The sequence below is a fragment of the Haliaeetus albicilla genome, chromosome 25 (genome assembly GCF_947461875.1).
Source record: "Haliaeetus albicilla chromosome 25, bHalAlb1.1, whole genome shotgun sequence".
Lineage (NCBI taxonomy): Eukaryota > Metazoa > Chordata > Aves > Accipitriformes > Accipitridae > Haliaeetus > Haliaeetus albicilla.
The window spans coordinates 1,703,030-1,721,636 of NC_091507.1; the positions used below are offsets into that span (position 1 = coordinate 1,703,030).

General features: G+C 40.1%; 1 protein-coding gene across 6 annotated transcripts in view; it reads right to left on the reverse strand.

The window, feature by feature from the left end:
* GLRA2 (glycine receptor alpha 2) overlaps nucleotides 1-18,607 on the reverse strand; it is a 135,357-nt gene that overhangs the window by 98,671 nt on the left and 18,079 nt on the right. For 3 of the 6 annotated variants that reach the window (XM_069770356.1, XM_069770354.1, XM_069770352.1), the window contains exons 3-4: nucleotides 12,081-12,148; nucleotides 4,755-4,978 (exon numbers count right to left, since the gene is read on the reverse strand). In XM_069770356.1, coding sequence (XP_069626457.1) covers nucleotides 4,755-4,978; nucleotides 12,081-12,148 — 292 coding nt within the window. Of the gene's footprint in view, nucleotides 1-4,754; nucleotides 4,979-11,916; nucleotides 11,985-12,080; nucleotides 12,149-18,607 lie in introns of all 6 variants that reach the window. The other 3 variants (XM_069770355.1, XM_069770353.1, XM_069770357.1) reach the window with 2 other exon arrangements.

Here is an 18,607-nt window from a genome sequence, read left to right on the forward strand (position 1 = left end):
TCTAGGTCAAGAGTTGAAATCACGAAGAACTAATTGTCTATGTAACTGTAACATTTCTTGCACTGTGAAGATAAACAAAGACAGAAAAACAGATATTTTGAAAGACTTGAGGAAATTCTTCCTAGGTATTTCATTGCTCTTTGAACAGGAATAGCAAAAAGGGGGGGGGGGGAGAAATGTAATCTGTGAATTTGCACAAATCTACTCCCTAGAATTCCAAGTGTCTCTCTTGTCAAATTATGCAACACCTTCTAAAATCTTTCCATATTTTAAAAATAGGAAATAATCTGCTTTGTAACTCCTTCTGGCTAAACGCATTGGTACTATGTTTCAGAGCACAGCTCTACAACCTTATCAGGCAATTGGGAGTGTTTTCTGGAGCAGCAGGTGAAAAAAAGAAGTTACAGCCCCTTTACCCTCCTTACCAATATATTCTAGCTTCAGTGGCATGGATCAATATTACAGTTGAGTTATATCACCTTCTGCATCAAGCTCATATGGCTGAGATGCACTGAAAATATTAAAAGGCGAGGGAGGCAATTAATGCAGAAAAAAAACCCCAAACCTTAAATAAAACCATTCCACTTTCTGTCACTTTGCTAAAATAAGCTTTTTGGCAGATGCTAATATTCTGAGCTGGCTGGCAACCTGAAATGAGCTTGTGGGAATCAGGTAGCACAAATGGGTGGCTCGGAGAGAACACAAAGCCTCCTGTGAGGATATTTGACGTTTTCCTAATGTCCCAGGTGTCTGCAATGGGCCAGAGAAGATACAATCCTTGCCCCCAGAACACAAAACCAGTGCAGCAGTGTATACAATGAAAAATACAGGTGTCATACAGAATGTGAGTGCCAGGAACAGGATTCTTGGTAGCATCACACAGCGCTGCCACTTTTTCCAAGTATGTAACCCGCTATAAAATCCAATCCATGCAGAGATCATTCAAGGATTGGGAGAGGATGAGTCACAGACATCTAGGGGGTGACATTATGTAGGTTCTGATTTTAACCCTCACTGTTTTTTCAGCATACAAAATACACACAATTTAGGCTAATTTTGTCGAACACTGCTATAACAAACCCCTCTTGTTGACTGCTCTCTGCAGAGGGCTTTAAAGTAAGTTACAGCTATTTAACTGTTTTTCAGTTGAAAGTGCAACTGAGACTGATCTTGACTAAAGTGTAGTTGTTTGCTGAATATAACTTTTCTGTAACTGCTGACTTCTCAAAATACATGCACCTTTAAGAGCTGTTGTTACCTCTGTAGTGGCAATAGCATATATTTGAGTTATTGAGTCACGCTGTATTCCCTCCACAAGGTTCTAGTTCTCCCTGCATTACCCAAAGGTTTAGACCAGTTACCCAAATATAGAGCCTCAGGCTCTATATAGCATATATAGCATGCTATCTGAGATCAAAACAAATACCAAGGTAGTCATTTGAGCACACAGCAAATATCTAAAAATAGGTTTGGACTCCTAAACTTACATGATTCATAGGTGGCTATGTCAACCATCAACAATTCTGGCTTTATTCTCTATAACAACTCCCAGAGAATTAAATATAGGTCTAGGAGTCTGCAAGCACAAGCATCGTAACTAATTATTATAAGCTAAACTATGATGAAAATCTATGCCATGCCTACCTTCACCAGTAAATGCAGGTTGTCTTATCCCTCACTGAGAGAAGGACAAAGAGCCTCATGCTTACCGCAGGGTGAGATAATGCCCAGAGCCAAGCACTGCGGTGGAAGTAACACGCAGGCCAGACCCTCACGGACCCTTCCCTGACTTATCTGAGCACCCATATGCTACACCAAGTGTCTTATTTTAGTAAAATATGCACCATGAGATCTAGTTCCAAGTGACCTTCCAAATTCTTTTCAGAAAGGGCAGGACTGGCCTCTGAGAGCATTTAACAGCATGTTTTGGGTTTGTGTGGCGAGGTTTTTTTGGCAGCAGGGTAGGGTCCGCAGGGCCGGCTCCTGAGAGAAGCTGCTGGAAGCTCCCCCGGCTCCAAGCCGGACCCGCCTCTGGCCCAGGCCGAGCCCCTCAGGGACAGTGGAAACACGGGTGGGAGAGCAGATTTAAGAGGGGAAACCTGCAGGGAGTGGGGGATTGGAACGGGAGAGGAACCCCTCTGTGGGTACCGAGGTCAGGGAGGAAGGCAGGAGGGGATGCCCCCGCAGCCCGCGGTGAGGCGGCAGGCTGTCCCCCCCAGCCCCTGGAGGGGAGCGGAGGCCCCCCAAGATGGCCGCCGCTCTGTGGAGCAGGCTGGGACTGAAGGACTGCAGCCCGCGGGAGGGACTCACCTTGGAGAAGTTGGTGGAGGACTGTCTCCTGTGGGAGACACCCCACGGCGGAGCAGGGCCCGAGTGCAGAGGAGTCCTCCTCCCCCTGAGGAGGAAGGAGCGCAGAGACCAGGTATGACGGACTGACCCCAGCCCCTGTTCCCCGTTGAGGCAGGAAGGCGGGAGGGCTGGGGGGAAGGTGTTCTCAGGTTTGGTTTTATTTCCTAATATCCTTGTTTTGATTTGATTGGTAGCAGATTAAATTGATTTTGTTCCTTCCCCAAGTTAAGCCTGTCTTTTTCCCGTGCCCATAAGTGGGGAGTGATCCCTCCCTGTCCTTGTCTCGACCCACCAGCATTTCTTTATATTTTCTCCTCATCCCACCAGGGTCAGGGGGGACGAGTGAGCGAGCGGCTGCGTGGTGCTTTGTCACCGGCTGCGCTGAAACCATGACACAGCATAAGCCAGTTGTGCTTCTTGCGTAGCATATTTCCATGTTTTCAGTGCAGTATGTAGGGAAGAGGAATACCACTGTAGTATAATACACACATCTTGCTTCGTACCCATTAATTACCAGGAGCAGTTCTAAACTCATTTTATGCAGAGAGTGGTTTATATTTATGTGAGATTAACTTGACCTTGATTTTATTAAATTTGGAAATATGACAAAACAGCCTACACCACTACTTCTCAGACATGTTTGTAAAGTGCTTTAAACATTTACAGCACACCGAATGCTAAACGTTAAATAACATCATGTCAAGCAAAGTAGTGGAAGTGCAGTAGTGAAAATGGCAGCATTGTAACATTCTTAATGTAGTGAAACCAATCACCAAAATATTCTTGTTTGTTTCTGCATAGCACAACTAAAAGTGACTGGCAACACAGAGATGCATCTAGCCCGGTGTCCAAAGAGTAAAGACAAGTTTTTCTAATTGCTTCTGACTTAAAGGTCCTGTAGTCTGGCAAGTTTTATTCACCAAGAAGTACTAAAAAATTATATGCCATGTTAGAGGCACCAGGTAAGTCTCTGTTACTGCTGTGCAATACAAATGAGAAACAATGAGTCTTGCTTAGCACTCCATTGGAATACTGCTTACTCTGCTTCAGATTAATTTGCATTTATGTGTGAAAATTTTAGAAATTTGATATGACAGCTCAAAATATTACTTTTCCCACATGGACAAATGTCAGGAAAATTATCCATCTGCATTCAGAACAGCACCCAACTGCACTGTTGCCTCCAATAAGATGGTGTCTGATGTCATTCAAACAAACAGATGCATTCATTTCTTTCCCAGGGTGAAACAAGAAATATTTGTAAGTTATAGCATATTTATCACTGTGCTAGTGCTAGTTTCATCCTTGTATCCTATTATTTTTCTCAAACTGTTCAGGTATGCTAGTTTGAAACATTGCTCAATAAACATTTACTTTCCACCCTGCTTAATCCATCCAAATATTACTGGGGTTTTATCAAGGAATTGGCACAAGAATTAAGTAAACAGAGGAAGTGCCACGCTATTATTTATTTATTTAGCATCCTAAAGAACACAGCTGTCCTGAACCTGGATCAATAATAATTCTTTAATGAAAATGCAAGTCACAAACAGAATGCCTAGTCAGAAACAACTGCCTTCTAAACTAAGCTACCTTACAGATGAGTAAATTCACTAAACAACCTGTTAAACAAATCCTATCATGTTTACTTTCTACAATGCAAGAAATGGAAAAGCTGAGGACCGTTCCCAGGAACAAATAAAACACAGTAATTACTTTTTTAAAACAATTGTAAGAGCAATAATACAGTGTTTTGCATCTTTGACCACCTATATTAAGCAATTAACAACGCGCAGTAAGCTGAATGTCAAATAAACACTGCAGATTATTTGCTGCTGTTTACATCTGTATAATGCAATTCTGATTCTCTGCATATGTCTCATATTAAAAAATGCTTTCCATAATTCCAGGTTTTTTTAAATGTGAATAGATACATCCAATTACCAGTGACTTGCATGTCAGGTTTATTGCATTTCAAGCATGTTTTTACTTAAGGTGTTGAGCAGTCATTTAAAATACTATTCCCCTTTACTTTTAAATTGCAACCCACAAACTACTGAGGAGTTTGATTTCCTTTCTTTGTAAGGAGTGAATTGAGCTAACACTAATGGAGATTATTGAGGTGTACCATTAAAGTTTTAGACAGCCTCAAGTTTCCAACAAGACTAACAAGTACTGCTGTGCCACTTACAGACTATTTTGCAAAAAGTAAAAGCTTAGCAAAGGAATACAGGCAAATTTTCCTTCTACCTTGCTATGATTAAGTCTCATTTCAGTTGTACACATGGGACAACAAAAAATTAAATATGTACATTATGTTCTGTAAGGATGGTTACATCCAGAAAAACAGGGAGCGAGGGGAAAGAAGGGGAGGAAGAGAAAAAAAATAAAGTTAACGAGTTTACCTGATACTGTACAACACTTTTCCAGTTTTAGAAATCCTCAGCAACTTGTTATCTGTTGTGACATCATGGAAGTTTGCTCCCTTCTCGTTGGCAAAGAATAAATCTGGCTTCCAAATAGAGTCCAACATAGAGGGATCCAAATCCAGGGAATCATCAGGATATTCACTGTAAGCCAGACGTGAGTCGTTCCACTGCTGTCGCAAAAAAATGTTCACTCTGTAGTCCTACAGGAATGCCATGTAAAAAGGTTACTAAGCCACTCACCAAAACTGGAAGCCTGCTTTAGCTTTCTTTATGCTCTTAGACTTACTACAGTACCAGCATTACAGCAAACATTTATGTTATCCTTTGAACATAAGTTGTCATTTGAAAATAAAGCACTCTAAATGCTGTATTGAACAAAACAAACACAACTGGTACATTTTCCAAATCAAAATTACTTCAGTGATGAAAAAACATTAACTGCAACCTCCAATATTAAATATAACCCTCTTTCAGATGCTATGGATTAACTCAGGTACTTAGAAAGTCAAAAAGCATTGCAGCTAAATATGTAGAATTTCAACAAAGATTCTGTAAAACTACTAATTTAAATAAATTGCTTCCAATATGTAAATCAATTATTTCTAATGTATTCATGACTAGTTGCTAATTCCAGTAAAGCCAGATTTGTATAGAGGAAATTAAATCAGCACTTCTTATTTACTGTTTGTATCCTTTTTCTATCTACTGTATGCTTTTCTCTGTATGTTCCTTCATTCACTCCTCCCTCTCTGCATCCCATTAAAATTGTTCTAATTGCATTCTTCTGCTCAGTGGTCTGCTAGTCACAACTGGGAAAGACAGCAATTACTTAGAGGTTCATTTAGAACCAATATTAACACTGTGTCAAGAACTGGCTATTAAAGGGGAGTGTGAAAAGAGCTTTTAGGGTTTAAACTCTCTGGAGGGAATGGAAAGATGCTAATGCTTATTCTCCTTATCCTGAATTTCCAAAGTCAGCAAATAAGAGCTTCATCTCTCCCAGCTTTCCCTGCTGTTATAGCATATTTACCTGAAATTACTACATTTAACTTGTTTGTGAACACTCTCTTAGAAATACACCTACTCTTCCTCTAAAAGAAAAATACTTAATAATATTTATATCAATTATATTATCTGAAGGAATATGATATCAAATAATTCTGCCAACTCTACAAACCCCTCACATTTAGGATTTGCTTTATGGTAGCTGCAGTACATTAAAATGGCAGCACTGTGCTTTCGACTTGGAAAGTGTATGGGCTGACCTAGGTTTAGTTAGGCCACTCAACTGCATAGTCTAAAGAACTTGCCATCCTTGAAATGTAAATACATATTCTCACTCTGATTAGAGTTGCAGAAAGCAGATTGCCCAATATGCAGACTCTGTGAACGAGCCCCTCAGTTTCAGCATTTCCCACCCTTCATTCAGTAGGTTGGTGATGAGTGTGATGCAGTTTTTGAACCCAATGAGATGATGCTTTACATTCTCACTAGGAATATGATTTTTCTTGCTTTCTTTATCATTTTCATTTTGTTGTTGGGTAGAATTGAGTCAAAACAGGAATGACTACTAATTGGAGCAAGACAGACCTGAGAGAGGTCTCAAGAATGGCACATTTATTAAAGATACTTACACAGCCTGTATCTGTTTTTCACAAGCCACTAGTACTTTTTATGATGGTGGTGTTTCATACAATTAAAGACCAAAAAGCTACTTGCAGTTCTGAGCTTATAAAATGTCGTCACATCTTGTGAGGATACACTAATCCTAAGCACACTTTCCCTTGTTTCGTGGTCTTAGAAACTGAGAGTGTCTTAAAAGTTTATATGGGACAGTTATAAATCCAAGAAAACACTTGATTTTCATTCTGCAGAAGAGAAGGCAGGAGCTGTCATCAACAACTGCTGATAGAATAAAATTGCTACAACTAGTTGTCCAACTGCCTTTTGTGCAAATTTTTCTTTGAAATAAGATATATAATGAAGTCTATGGAAAGCAGAGGGATTTTTTCCCCCATGACATAGAATTCATAAATAAGTCAAATCAGTAGATTGTTTAGAAATATCTAAAAATAAATATGCTTTCATGAACTTCATTAGTTGGTGATTTAGATAACAAATACAGGTCTGAAAAATCCTTATTTATAGAAGAGCTTGCATATGATCATATATATTATACCAAAAGCATAAATAATGCCAATAGGATTACACTATCTTTTTCAATATGTACCTTCATAAATATATCAGAGCCATCACACAGATACACTTAAAAATGCTTTCTTTCTGCAAGCTTTGTTGTTAGAAGCAAAACAGTACTGAAACCTTTGTTTATGTCCGATAGGCTTTGCATATATATAACAGTATAGATATTTTAATAAGAAATAAAAATGGAAATATAACATGAACATCATGAAACCATTATTACTTTTTTTTCCTGTGCTTGTGGTATAAGCAATTGAGAGGGATGTGTGTTTACACAGACAGACCTAATCACATGCAGAATTTTGAATTTACTTTTCCTGTGTAACATTGTAACTATCTTCTGAAGAAAAAGTTCTCCTGAGAATGGTATCACAACATGGAGCTCAGGCAGACTACAGTGTGTGTTTTGCAAGTTCCTGAGGGTAGATGTGGGCGGACTGTAGTAATGCACTCCTACACAACCAAGAGTACACCTGCTCCGCAAATCCTTTCTGACAGCACCACTGCTCTGAACAAGTAGCGTGGACCGAAGATTCTATCTCCATTGCAACACCAATGACAGCGGTAGCTCAAGGCAACTCAGATAAACAGTTTTCCTCTGTTCTCAAGCCGTAAGATCAGAGTAATACTAAAATACTAGAGGAATATTAATCTGATTAGTTTTAGTAGAGTTATCTGAAGATTTAGGGACTCAATCCACAGATATACTTCGTTTGTGTTATAGGAATCTAGGATAGGTCTTTCAGCAAATCCATGGCCACCAGATTCACTGCTCAGAGCTTCAGAAAAGCTCTGGGTCCCTTTGGTCTCAGCACTGCTGTGGCAGGGGGTGCAGGGGAGCCCAGCCCCCTCTTCAGTGCTACTTTCTGCCTCTGAACTGGTGCTTATCTTAGATCTTAGCCTTCCTCCCATCCTCCTCTCCAACAGCGTTGATTGCCCAGGTGTTGAGTCAGATGTCTCAGGCAAACAGCAGACTTAGCTGGCCTTCCATGCGTAAGAGGGTCTTGCCAAAGAGACTACTCTCTCTCCCTAAATCCTAAATATGAATGCTAGCTGAAAAGTAGTGGTTTAATGACCTATTTCAAAGCCATGTGACAGAAAAGCACTTGCTTACCTGTGTACCTAAGCATTCAAGGTGTCCCCAATGGCTTCAGTGGGGGCTCTGCTTTTATGCAGTTAAAACTATACATGTGAATTAATCAGGATCTAACAAGCTGATTTGTAATTATGTTTTTTCTAGTGGGAAGATAATATCATACAGCCAGCCACAGCCAAGCTTTTAATATAAAGGAATGGCAAATTTTTCTGCTAACAGAAGTACTCAAAACACAACTGGAGTTTGATGCGTTTTCCCCAACAGAGAACCTGCTGCATAGTGTCAGTCATTGATTATAGGGCATAACGACAATAATAATGTCCTCACAGCCAGTCATTTCTGTAATTAACAATTAGCTCATCAATGTACAAACTGCTCTTAGCTTCTCCTACAGCTGATAGCTAAAAAATCCTGGTCATTAGCAACACTGAACATCTGAATTCTTTGGGACTCTGCCCAGCCTGATGTAGATTACTCATCTGTGATACTCAGCTGCAGTCATGCTGTACAGTGAATTTTCTGCTGAATACTGCATGTGTGAATGCTTCCAAAAATAGATACAGAGCTTACTGGCAGAACTGCTTTATTCAGTGAAGTTACTCAGGAACATCTTTTTCTCTTTGTTTGCAAGTTAGGGCTTAAATGAAAGGCAAATGAATCAATGAAGAAAATTTCCAACGATTCCATCTTGATTCTGGCCTTTTTTTTACTATTTTTGTTTTGGTATAATATATATCATTCTAATATGGAAGAAAACCATTTTTTTGGAGAAAAAAAATATCATTTGTGATACTGTCCCATACATGCATTATAATGTAGAAAAACTAATACATATGCATTTTGTTTCCCTAGACCTTTGGAAACAAAACTCATGAAGACTCTATGGAATTTATCCATTTGGAGAGAACCAGCACAAAATCCTGTTTAATTTCTGAATGAAAGGTTTTAGCTTTTAGAAGAATATGCTGGACATAAGAGTTGTGCTGGTCTTTCAGACAGGGATGAATTTCATCATGGTGTCTGTCCTAATCAGAAAACAGAAGCTACTCCTGCTAACATTATTGAGAACCTGGCTTACTGAATTTAGTAGGTCTGGGGCTGTAATCCTGTTTGCCATGTTCATTTCTTCTACTGAAAGCTTCTCTACACAAGTTTTCATCTCCCAAGTTTCCAATGAGCTGCTGTAGATCATCCAAGTTATATTCTGATAATGTCCCTTCAGAACATATACATGGTTTCACTAAGCATTCCTGTCCTCTGAGACAGGAGTGTCTCTACTGAATTTACAATCTAGGGTTTTAAATGAATAGTTTAGTTTTATGTCAAGACCATCAAGAGCATTTTATAGGGAAAAATGGATGCTAGGAATCAAACAAAACTCATTATTTATCACAAGGGGTGCCAACATTTTTACCACATGATTGCATCTATTTCAGAAAGGCAAAGTAGATGGAGCAGTAATTGATGTCTGCCTCTCAGAGCAGTTTTAAAACATCCTAAAACTAGTCACACTAGTCATTAACAAACTGACAGCGTTAAGAAAATCAGTATCAAACCATTGAACAGCATCTAAGAGAAATCTGTCCACACTTTTGGCAGATATTATGAACAAAGCAAAATAAGAAAGCCAATAGTCTTTGTTTTCATCTATTTGAATGTTTGGCTGTTTTCAGCAGAATGTGTTAATGAACATTGGAAAGGTGCACATTAACATATTTGATAGAAGGTAAAATGCAATGAGGGGATTTAATCAAAGCAATGAAGGAGTCTAATTAATGCAATCAGCATTAGGTCGTGCAAATATTTTCATTGAATGCCATCTTGTAAAGCCAGTGACGTGCAGGATTTTTGCTACTTAATGCTATGCTGATGCCTCTACACATTAGGATCAACAGACATGGCTGGGTAAAAAAAGGCTACATTCATAGCTATCTTCTCAGAATCCTTTAAACATAGGAAAACAAATGAAGTTTTCCAAAAAAACTGAAAATTAGGTCTGTTGATACTTATGTTATATGAAGATATGTTTTTTCCTGTAATTTTTAACTTGATTTTTGTTTTCTTTTAAAATGTTTTAAAAATATTATACATACATACTCTAAAGCATTATCTGTTTATTTTATAGCTCTGAATGTTATATCTTGTCATTTATAGAAGAGACTTCCCCACACTATTTAAGAAAGCAATCTGCCCTAGCCATAACTTACCCTTTATCTCCAGAAAACATTAAATAACAGGGTGGTTTTTTAAATAAAAATATTTAGGAGCAGAAAATTTCTGTTCCTGCATTCCTTAGGCACCACTTTCTAAAATGATGCCATGAATTACAACTGAATTTAAATGAAGTATTTGAATATTAAATCAAATCATTAAGTTGGGCTAAATATCTGCTCTTCCTTCATAATGCAAGGATTGCAAGGCAGTATCTATCCTATTTTATAAAAAAATAGTTCTTTAGTAACCTTAAGTCCTTTTTTGGGTAGCAGGTTCATTTTTAGTTGCCAAGAACTCAGTCCTACAGGATGCTGAGCACCTTTAGAGCCTCTGGCTTCAGCAAACACAGAAAGACCTGGAAGCTGTGTAGGAATTCCCAGAAAACAGAGTTGTGGAACCATATTGCAATAGCTTCAGAAGTTCCCATAGCTGTCCATAGTGTCCTAAGGCAATGAGAATAACTTGCAAAATTTCAATGACGGGGAGACCACCCATTTTTAATTTATTTTGTGGCAGCAGTGACTTGAGGAGTTCAAAGTTAAACTGGGATTTGTCACTATACCCTTTCTAGAATGGGTTTAACTTACTTCTTCTATATGAGCACCTGATAATTATTATGGGTTTATCACATTATTATAAGAAAGCCATCAAAAATCTCTCTGTACTAACCCCGGTAGTCACATGTATGTATGGTTGAATAAATAACTGATCCATTTTGTTCATTGTTTGAAAAGCCAGATTAAAAAACTCAGCATCTTTTTAAATGGACTAAAAATAATTTTTTTTTTCATTTTTCTTAGCAAGTATTGAAGAAAAAGAAAATTAACTTCTAGACTAAAAAATAAAAAATTGGACTAAAATTTTAATTTCCATTTTTTTAACTTGACTTCATTAATCCTAAATTTTTGCAATTTTAAAAAGAAAAATCTCATCTTGAAATGAAAAATTGAACTATTTATTTTTATATATATCAAAATTAAAACTGACATTTTCATTTGGGCCTTGTTTTTTTGACTGATAACATTCTTTGAATTCAGTCAAAATACACATTTCTGTCAGCTGCGATCCCCTCGTTTCCTAGTTTAACCCTCAGAATACCCAAGTCTCCTTATACCTATATGTTTTAGCCAAAACCTCAGGTTTTGCATTCACTTCAGTTGCTGATGTGGCTGCAATTCACAGAGATTTAACTAAGTTAAACAAGGCCGTCCTGGTAGCTCTGTCAGCACAGTCTGCAGCAGCAGATAATTCAGCATGTGGTGTAAGACCTACTCAAAATATGGAGTACTTGGCAGGCAGCCCCACAGCTGAGCTCCAGCCATTCCTCTGCCTCTTCAGTGCTAATAAAACCTGAGAAATCTGGTTTGCACACACCTGTATTTGCTGCCACCACAGTCACTACAGACTATGGTGCAGTCACTGCGTATGTACATTTAGACTTGGTAGTTGAGTTTAATAATTTATATACCTCTTTATATAGTTATTTTATATTTATTTTATTTTAATTCAGCTGGTAGGTTTTTAGTAGCTTAAAAATTTAGTAACTGTCCCCATGTCCTGAGCATCTCTATTCTACATCTCATCCCACTCCTTCACAAGATGGCTTCAATGACCAGTCCCACTCACCATTGTAGTTTCTGCTATTGAACCAAAGCTGTTGATAAATATGTTGCAGGTAACATTTACAGGAGGACCTGCAAGTTGAACAATAAATAGAAAAATTGACAGGTTGTGTTCATGACATATATTAAGTATTGTTGTTCTCTTGCCAATGACATCATAGCACTTACCATTGTGGTTTCTGTGACTGATCCAAAACTGTTGATAAAAATATTGCAAGTAACGTTTACTGGAGGACCTGTGGAATGCAATAAAAATGTTGCAATATACATTGAAATAAAAGTACAGATCTCTCAGCCTTCATACAATCTGGTACAGATGTGGCTGAAAACAAGTAGAAAGTGAGTTTTCCCAAACAGATCATGTAAATATCGATCAAAAGAGAAACATTATCAATACTAATTTAATTAACCTAGTTTCACTGGAAGTTGTTATATAAATACACAGAACTACATCCTTGCGTTTAAGGATTTATGAGAAGAGTTGAGTGAGGGCATGAATATAACAGCTTTTTCTTTATCCACAGTGCCAGCACAGAATATGTTTTAGCATTGCAACCACTCCTCCCTTCCTTCTCAGACTTAAAATTAAAAGATTATCTCTCCACACCTATTCCACTTTGTATGCAAAGGCTTTCCACTGAAATTCCCAGCAAGGGGCAGTTTTCACATTGACTCCAGTCCACTGAAAATGGACTTGGACAAGCAGCTCTTTTAGCACCTGATCTGGAGATGTCTGCCTTGCCATAAACAAATATTTTAGCAGTATCTGTTCTGGCTTGACACAGCTTTTGCTAAACAGCTATTTGTAATCTCTTCCCTCCCGCCTCCTTTCCTGCTATTCAGCAGTCACTGACGTGTAGAAGAATGAATGGGGACTTAATATTTAATTAGTTGTCTATTAACCTCCTAGTTTTTTTGGGCATGATGAAATAAACAGGGGTTCTCAGCTGAATCAAAAAGGATTAATGCTAAATGCCTGAATTTCAATAACACAAAAGTTAATGCAAGCATTGAGTATCAAGTTCTTTCTTGTCTCTTTTCTCATTATTATTTTTAATCACATAATTTTCCTTATATTAAAAAAAGTCAGTGCACAGAATATAAATACCTACATTTGGTTTCATAGTTAGATCTGAAATTCCTTTACAAAATATGGAAACTTTATTATTTTCCTTTTTGAAAAATGGAAAGATAAAGTAATGTGCCCAACGAAACCCAATATACTATCAGCTTCCTGAGTGCTAGACCACCCACCTTCGAGGAAACAAAGACATTCGTTTTGGGAAGAAAAACCACAACAGTAACATGTTTTGAGGCTGTTAAATTCCAATGAAGTGTGGTGTTCAACTCAGTTTTTGCAACAATTGTTTTTTGAAAAACACTTCCTTTTTACATTGTAAATGTGTTTTCACTTTCAACACCAAGCTAAAACAAGACAAATAGTCTGCTATTCTCCGTCCATAGTATCATTTTTTTCCTTTTTACTTGATGATATTTCTACTAGCTGGACAGCTTGACCAACGTATTTCTCTACATCTAAACAAACAGAATCACCAAATCATCGAAGTTGGAAGGAACCTCTAGAGATCACCCAGTCCCCTTAGTCCATCTAGTCGCAGAGCAGGATCAGCTAGAGCAGGTTGCTCAGGACTACATCCAGTCGGGTTTTTAATATCTCCAGGGATGGAGACTCCACAGCTTCTCTGGGCAACCTGGGCCAGTGCTCGGTCACCTTCACAGGAAAAGGTTTTTCTTATGTTCAAGTAGAATATCCTGTGTTTCAGTTTGTGCCCACTGCCTCTTGTCCTGTCACTAGGCACCACTGAGAAGAATCTGGCTCCATCTTCTTTACTTTCCCCCCATCAGTTATTTATGCACATGGATGAGATTTCCCCCTGAACCTTCTCTTCTCCAGGCTCAGTAGCCTCAGCAACCTCAGCTTGTTGCTGTATGACAGATGCTCTTGTACTGGGGAGCCCAGAGGTGGACCCAGCACTCCAGATGTGTCTCACCAGTGTTGAGCAGAGTGAAGGATCCCCTCCCTCAACCTGCTGGCAATGCTCTGTCTAATGCAGCCCAGGAGGGCCTCTGTCTAATGCAGTCTTCTTTGCTGTAAGGACACATTGCTAGCTCATGTTCAACTTGGTGTCCGTCAGGATCCCCATGGCCTTTTCTGCAAAGCTGTATTCCAGCTGATCATCTCCCAGATTGTTCCTCTCCAGGTGCAGGACTGCATTTCCTCTGCTGAACACGGTGAGGCTCCTGTTGGCCCATTTCTGCAGCCTATCCAAGTCCCTCTGAATGGCAGCACAACCCTCTATGGCATCAACCATTCCTCCCAGTCTTGTATCTCCTGCAAACTTGTTGAGGATGCACTCTGTCCCATCATCCCGGTAATTAATGAAGATGTTAAACAGCATTGGCCCTGTATAGACTCCTGCAGTAGACCAGTAGTGGCTGGCCTCCAGCTGGACTTCATGCTGCTGATCACAACCCTTTGAGCATGGCAATTCAGCCAGTTTTCCATGTACCTCACTGTCCATTTAGCTAGTCTGTCCCAATAGTTTGTCTATGAGGATATTGTGAGAGACAGTGCCAAAAACCTTGCTAAAGTTGAGATAAACAACATCCAATGCTCTCCCCTCATCCACAAAGCCTGTCAAGTCATCGTAGAAGGCTATTAGTGTGGTAAGGAATGACTTCCCCTTCATAAATCCATGCTGACTACACCACTCAGTTTCCTGTCCTTCAAATCTGGAAATGGCTTCAAGGAGGATTCACTCCAGGCTTCGAGGTAAGGCTGACCAGCCTGTAGTTAGTTCCTGGATCCTCCTCCTTGTCCTTCTTGAAGATAGGAGTGACATTTTTTTTCCCGTGATGAGGAACCTCCTCCAGTCACCATGACCTTTCAGAGATAATTAAGAATGGCCTCACAATGCCATCAGCCACCTCCCTCAGCACTTGTGGGTGCTTTCTATATGGTCCCATGGACTTGTCTGCGTCCAGTTTGCCTAAATGCTTTGTGGCCTGATTCTTCTCCACTGAGTTTTCCTTGATCTGGACTTTCCCACAGGTCTCAGGGGCATGGGATTCCTGAAACCAGTCTTACCAGTAAAGACTGAAGTGAAGGAGGCATTGAGTGCCTTGGCATTTTCCCATGCTCTTTGTCAACTTTTCTTTAATCTCACGGTGTTGTCTTGCAGAAGTCGATGTGTCAACAGCTTTCAATTCCCGAGTGCCAGCAGAACCTAGTAAACATGCTCACCTATGTTAGGAAAACATGCATGCTCATGTTAGGAAACATGCTACCGCACCACAGACTGTAGTTCAGATGGACACTAAGTACATGCTAGAGCACTGTATCTTACAACAAAGCAAATATCTCCCTCCATTTCTCTACTCAGTTGTATAACGTCTTTTACTTGGCTCCTGCTGGTAGATGTGGAATAGTACAAGAACTCAGTAAACTCAGTAAAAAAAAGAGATCGGGTTTGTGACCACCTGAGGAACCTGAATATTCATAAATCTATGGGACCTGACAAGATGCATCGCAGAGTACTGAAGGAATTGGCTGTTGTAGTTGCCAAGCCACTCTCCATGATATTTGAAAAGTCATGGCAGTCAGGTGAAGTCCCTGGTGACTGGAAAAAAGGGAAACATTGCACCTGTTTTTAAAAAGGGTAGAAAGGAGGACCCTGGGAACTACCGACCTGTCAGCCTCACCTCTGTGCCTGACAAGATCATGGAACAGATCCTCCTAGAAGCTATGCTACCTGGAGGACAAGGAGGTGATTTGAGACAGCAGACATGGCTTCACCAAGGACAAGTCCTGCCTGACCAAACTAGTGGCCTTCTACAATGAAGTGACTACATCAGTGGACAAGGGAGGAGCTATGGATTTCATCTGTCTGGACTTCTGTAAGGCCTTTGACACAGTCCCCCACAATGTCCTTCACTCTAAATTGGAGATACATGGATTTGACGGTGGACTGTTCAGTGGATGAAGAATTGGTTAGATGGTTGCATCCAGAGGGCAGTGGTCAACGGCTCAATGTCCACATGGAAATCAGTGACAAGTGGTGTCCCTCAGAGGTCCATATTGGGACCAGTACTGTTTAATATCTTCATCAATGACACAGACAATGGGATCGAGTGCGCCCTCAGCAAGTTTGCAGATAACACCAAGCTGAGTGGTGCAGTTGACACACCTGGGGGGTAGGATGCCATCCAGAGGGACCTGGACAAGCTCAAGAAGTGGGCCCATGTGAACTTCATGAGGTTCAATAAGGCCAAGTGCAAGGTCCTGCACCTGGGTCAGGGCAACCCATGGTATCAATACAGGCTGGGCAATGAAAGGATTGAGAGCCGCCCTGCAGAGAAGGACCTGGGGGGACTGGTAGATGAAAAACTGGACATGAGCCGGCAATGTGTGCTCACAGCCCAGAAAGCCAACTGTATCCTGGGCTGCATCACAAGAAACGTGGCCAGCAGGTCAAGGGAGGTGATTCTGCCCCTCTGCTCCGCTCTGGTTAGACCCCACCTGTAGCACTGTGTCCAGCTCTGGGGTCCTCAGCACAGGAAAGACAGGGACCTGTTGGAGCGGGTCCAAAGGAGGGACACAAAAATGATCAGAGGGATGGAGCACCTCTGCTATGAGGAAAGGCTGAGAGAGTTGGGGTTGTTCAGCCTGGAGAAGAGAAGGCTCCAGGGAGACCTTACTGCAGCCTTTCAGTACTTAAAGGGGGCTTATAAGAAAGACGGGGACAAACCTTTTAGCAGGGCCTGTTCTGATAGGACAAGGGGTAATGATCTGAAACTAAAAGAGAGTAGATTTAGATTAGATATAAGGAAGAAAATTTTTACAGTGAGGGTGGAGAAACACTGGCACAGGTTGCCCAGAGAGGTGGTAGATGCCCCATCCCTGGAAACAGGGATGGCAGGGAAGGCCAGGCTGGACGGGGCTCTGAGAAACTTGATCTAGTTGAAGAAGTCTCTGCTTACGGCAGAGGGGTTGGACTAGATGACCTTTCAAGGTCCCTTCAAACCCAAACTATTCTTTGATTATGATTCTGTAAACCTAAGTACTGCCAGCAAAACCGGTCAAGTTCTCTTCATCCTTAGAGTTTTCTGGAAAGAGCTTTATTGGTGAGATATCACCAAGTCAATTTTTTTCTGATCATTTATATTTGTTTATAAGCATCAAAAGTGTAATGCAAGATTTGCAACCAAATGAGAACAGAAGATACTTATCAGAGGATCTTACAAACTAACATTTGATCATATAATCTACAGATTCTAAGCTAAAAGTCCAAATTTCTCTTAAAGTCAATCTGGTAGTGATGGGATTTCTAAATGTGCATAGCAAACACGAGCCAAATGAAGTAGATAAGAAAAAGATAACTAACTGAGAGTGAAGTCTGCAGTGCTTTTATTCTGTTTTTTACTGATCTTTTTTTTTCTACAGTTGATATTATTCTAGTGGGGAAGGGGTGTATAGGTGTTGTTCATCTTAAGGAAGTAGTGCACGTTAAAGAGGGCACACAGCATCACTTTTTCCAATTAAACATTTCACATACTCCATCCTATAAGATTTTTCTAATCTAGTAGTTCATTTAAAATGAAAGCAGTAAACTTCTATGAATTATAGCCAAGGTTTGAGAACATAATCTAAAACTCTTCAAAGGCAATGGAAACATTTAATTTTACTTCACTGCCTAAAATCTAAAAAGAGTTGACATTACCTCTAAAAAATTAAGCAACATATACTTTGTAATGAAATCCTTTTTTCCCCCTTGTTTTCTTTTTGTCACCTCCAATGCAACAAGGTAACAGTCCAGGTGCATTTCAGGCACACTTGAGATAATCAAAGTGATTTTCAAGTCATAAGGAAAACATCTGTTTCTTGAAAGAACTCAGGCAAAAGAAAAACCCAAACCCAAAACAGGTAGCTAATGCTCAGATCCACCAGAATGTAGATGTCTGGTATTCTGACAAACAGCTAAGATATCACTTCTGTTCCCTGCAGCTCCCATGCCCCGGCTTCCCCAGAGGGTCTGCTGCTGCCGGTCACTGGGACTCTCCAAAACACTGCCTTCTTGAAAAGCCCTGACATTATAACATGTCATACACCCCCTGTGACTTCAGGGCACTTAGCACTTACAGAAAGTCCTCAGCGCTCACCTGCTCACCCTACCCACAAGAAACCTGAAAATACCAACTATTCCTCTGAATTTGCTGTGTCATGTTGCCTCATAGCTCCTGTACCAAAGGTGGCTGTGACCTTGCCACTGTCTGGTTAGGGAGCAAATCCTTTCCTTGTCAGCTGCCAGAAGGGGTAAATCCATCCCAATGCATGGAGGAGTCCCCATGTCGAGTGATGAGTGCTGAAAGATGTTCGCTGAGCCCCATGCAGCTGCTAACTACAGCTTTTGCTGAATATTCTCCAATATTGATAACACACGGCCCAAAAGCTTCCTTCATTTGGTACGTTCTTGAGAAGATTTACTTGTACTCTTGCCCTGGAGATCATCCTAACTGCAGCTAATCACATCTGTATTCTCACATCCATCCCAGCTCTGCCTTTTTGATGTACAGTTTCCAGGCTGCGCCTGGCAGCCTTTTTCTCTTCACATTAGTTTCAGCCATATCACTAAATGTCCTTAGTGGGAATATTATAATCATACAAGAGATTTAAA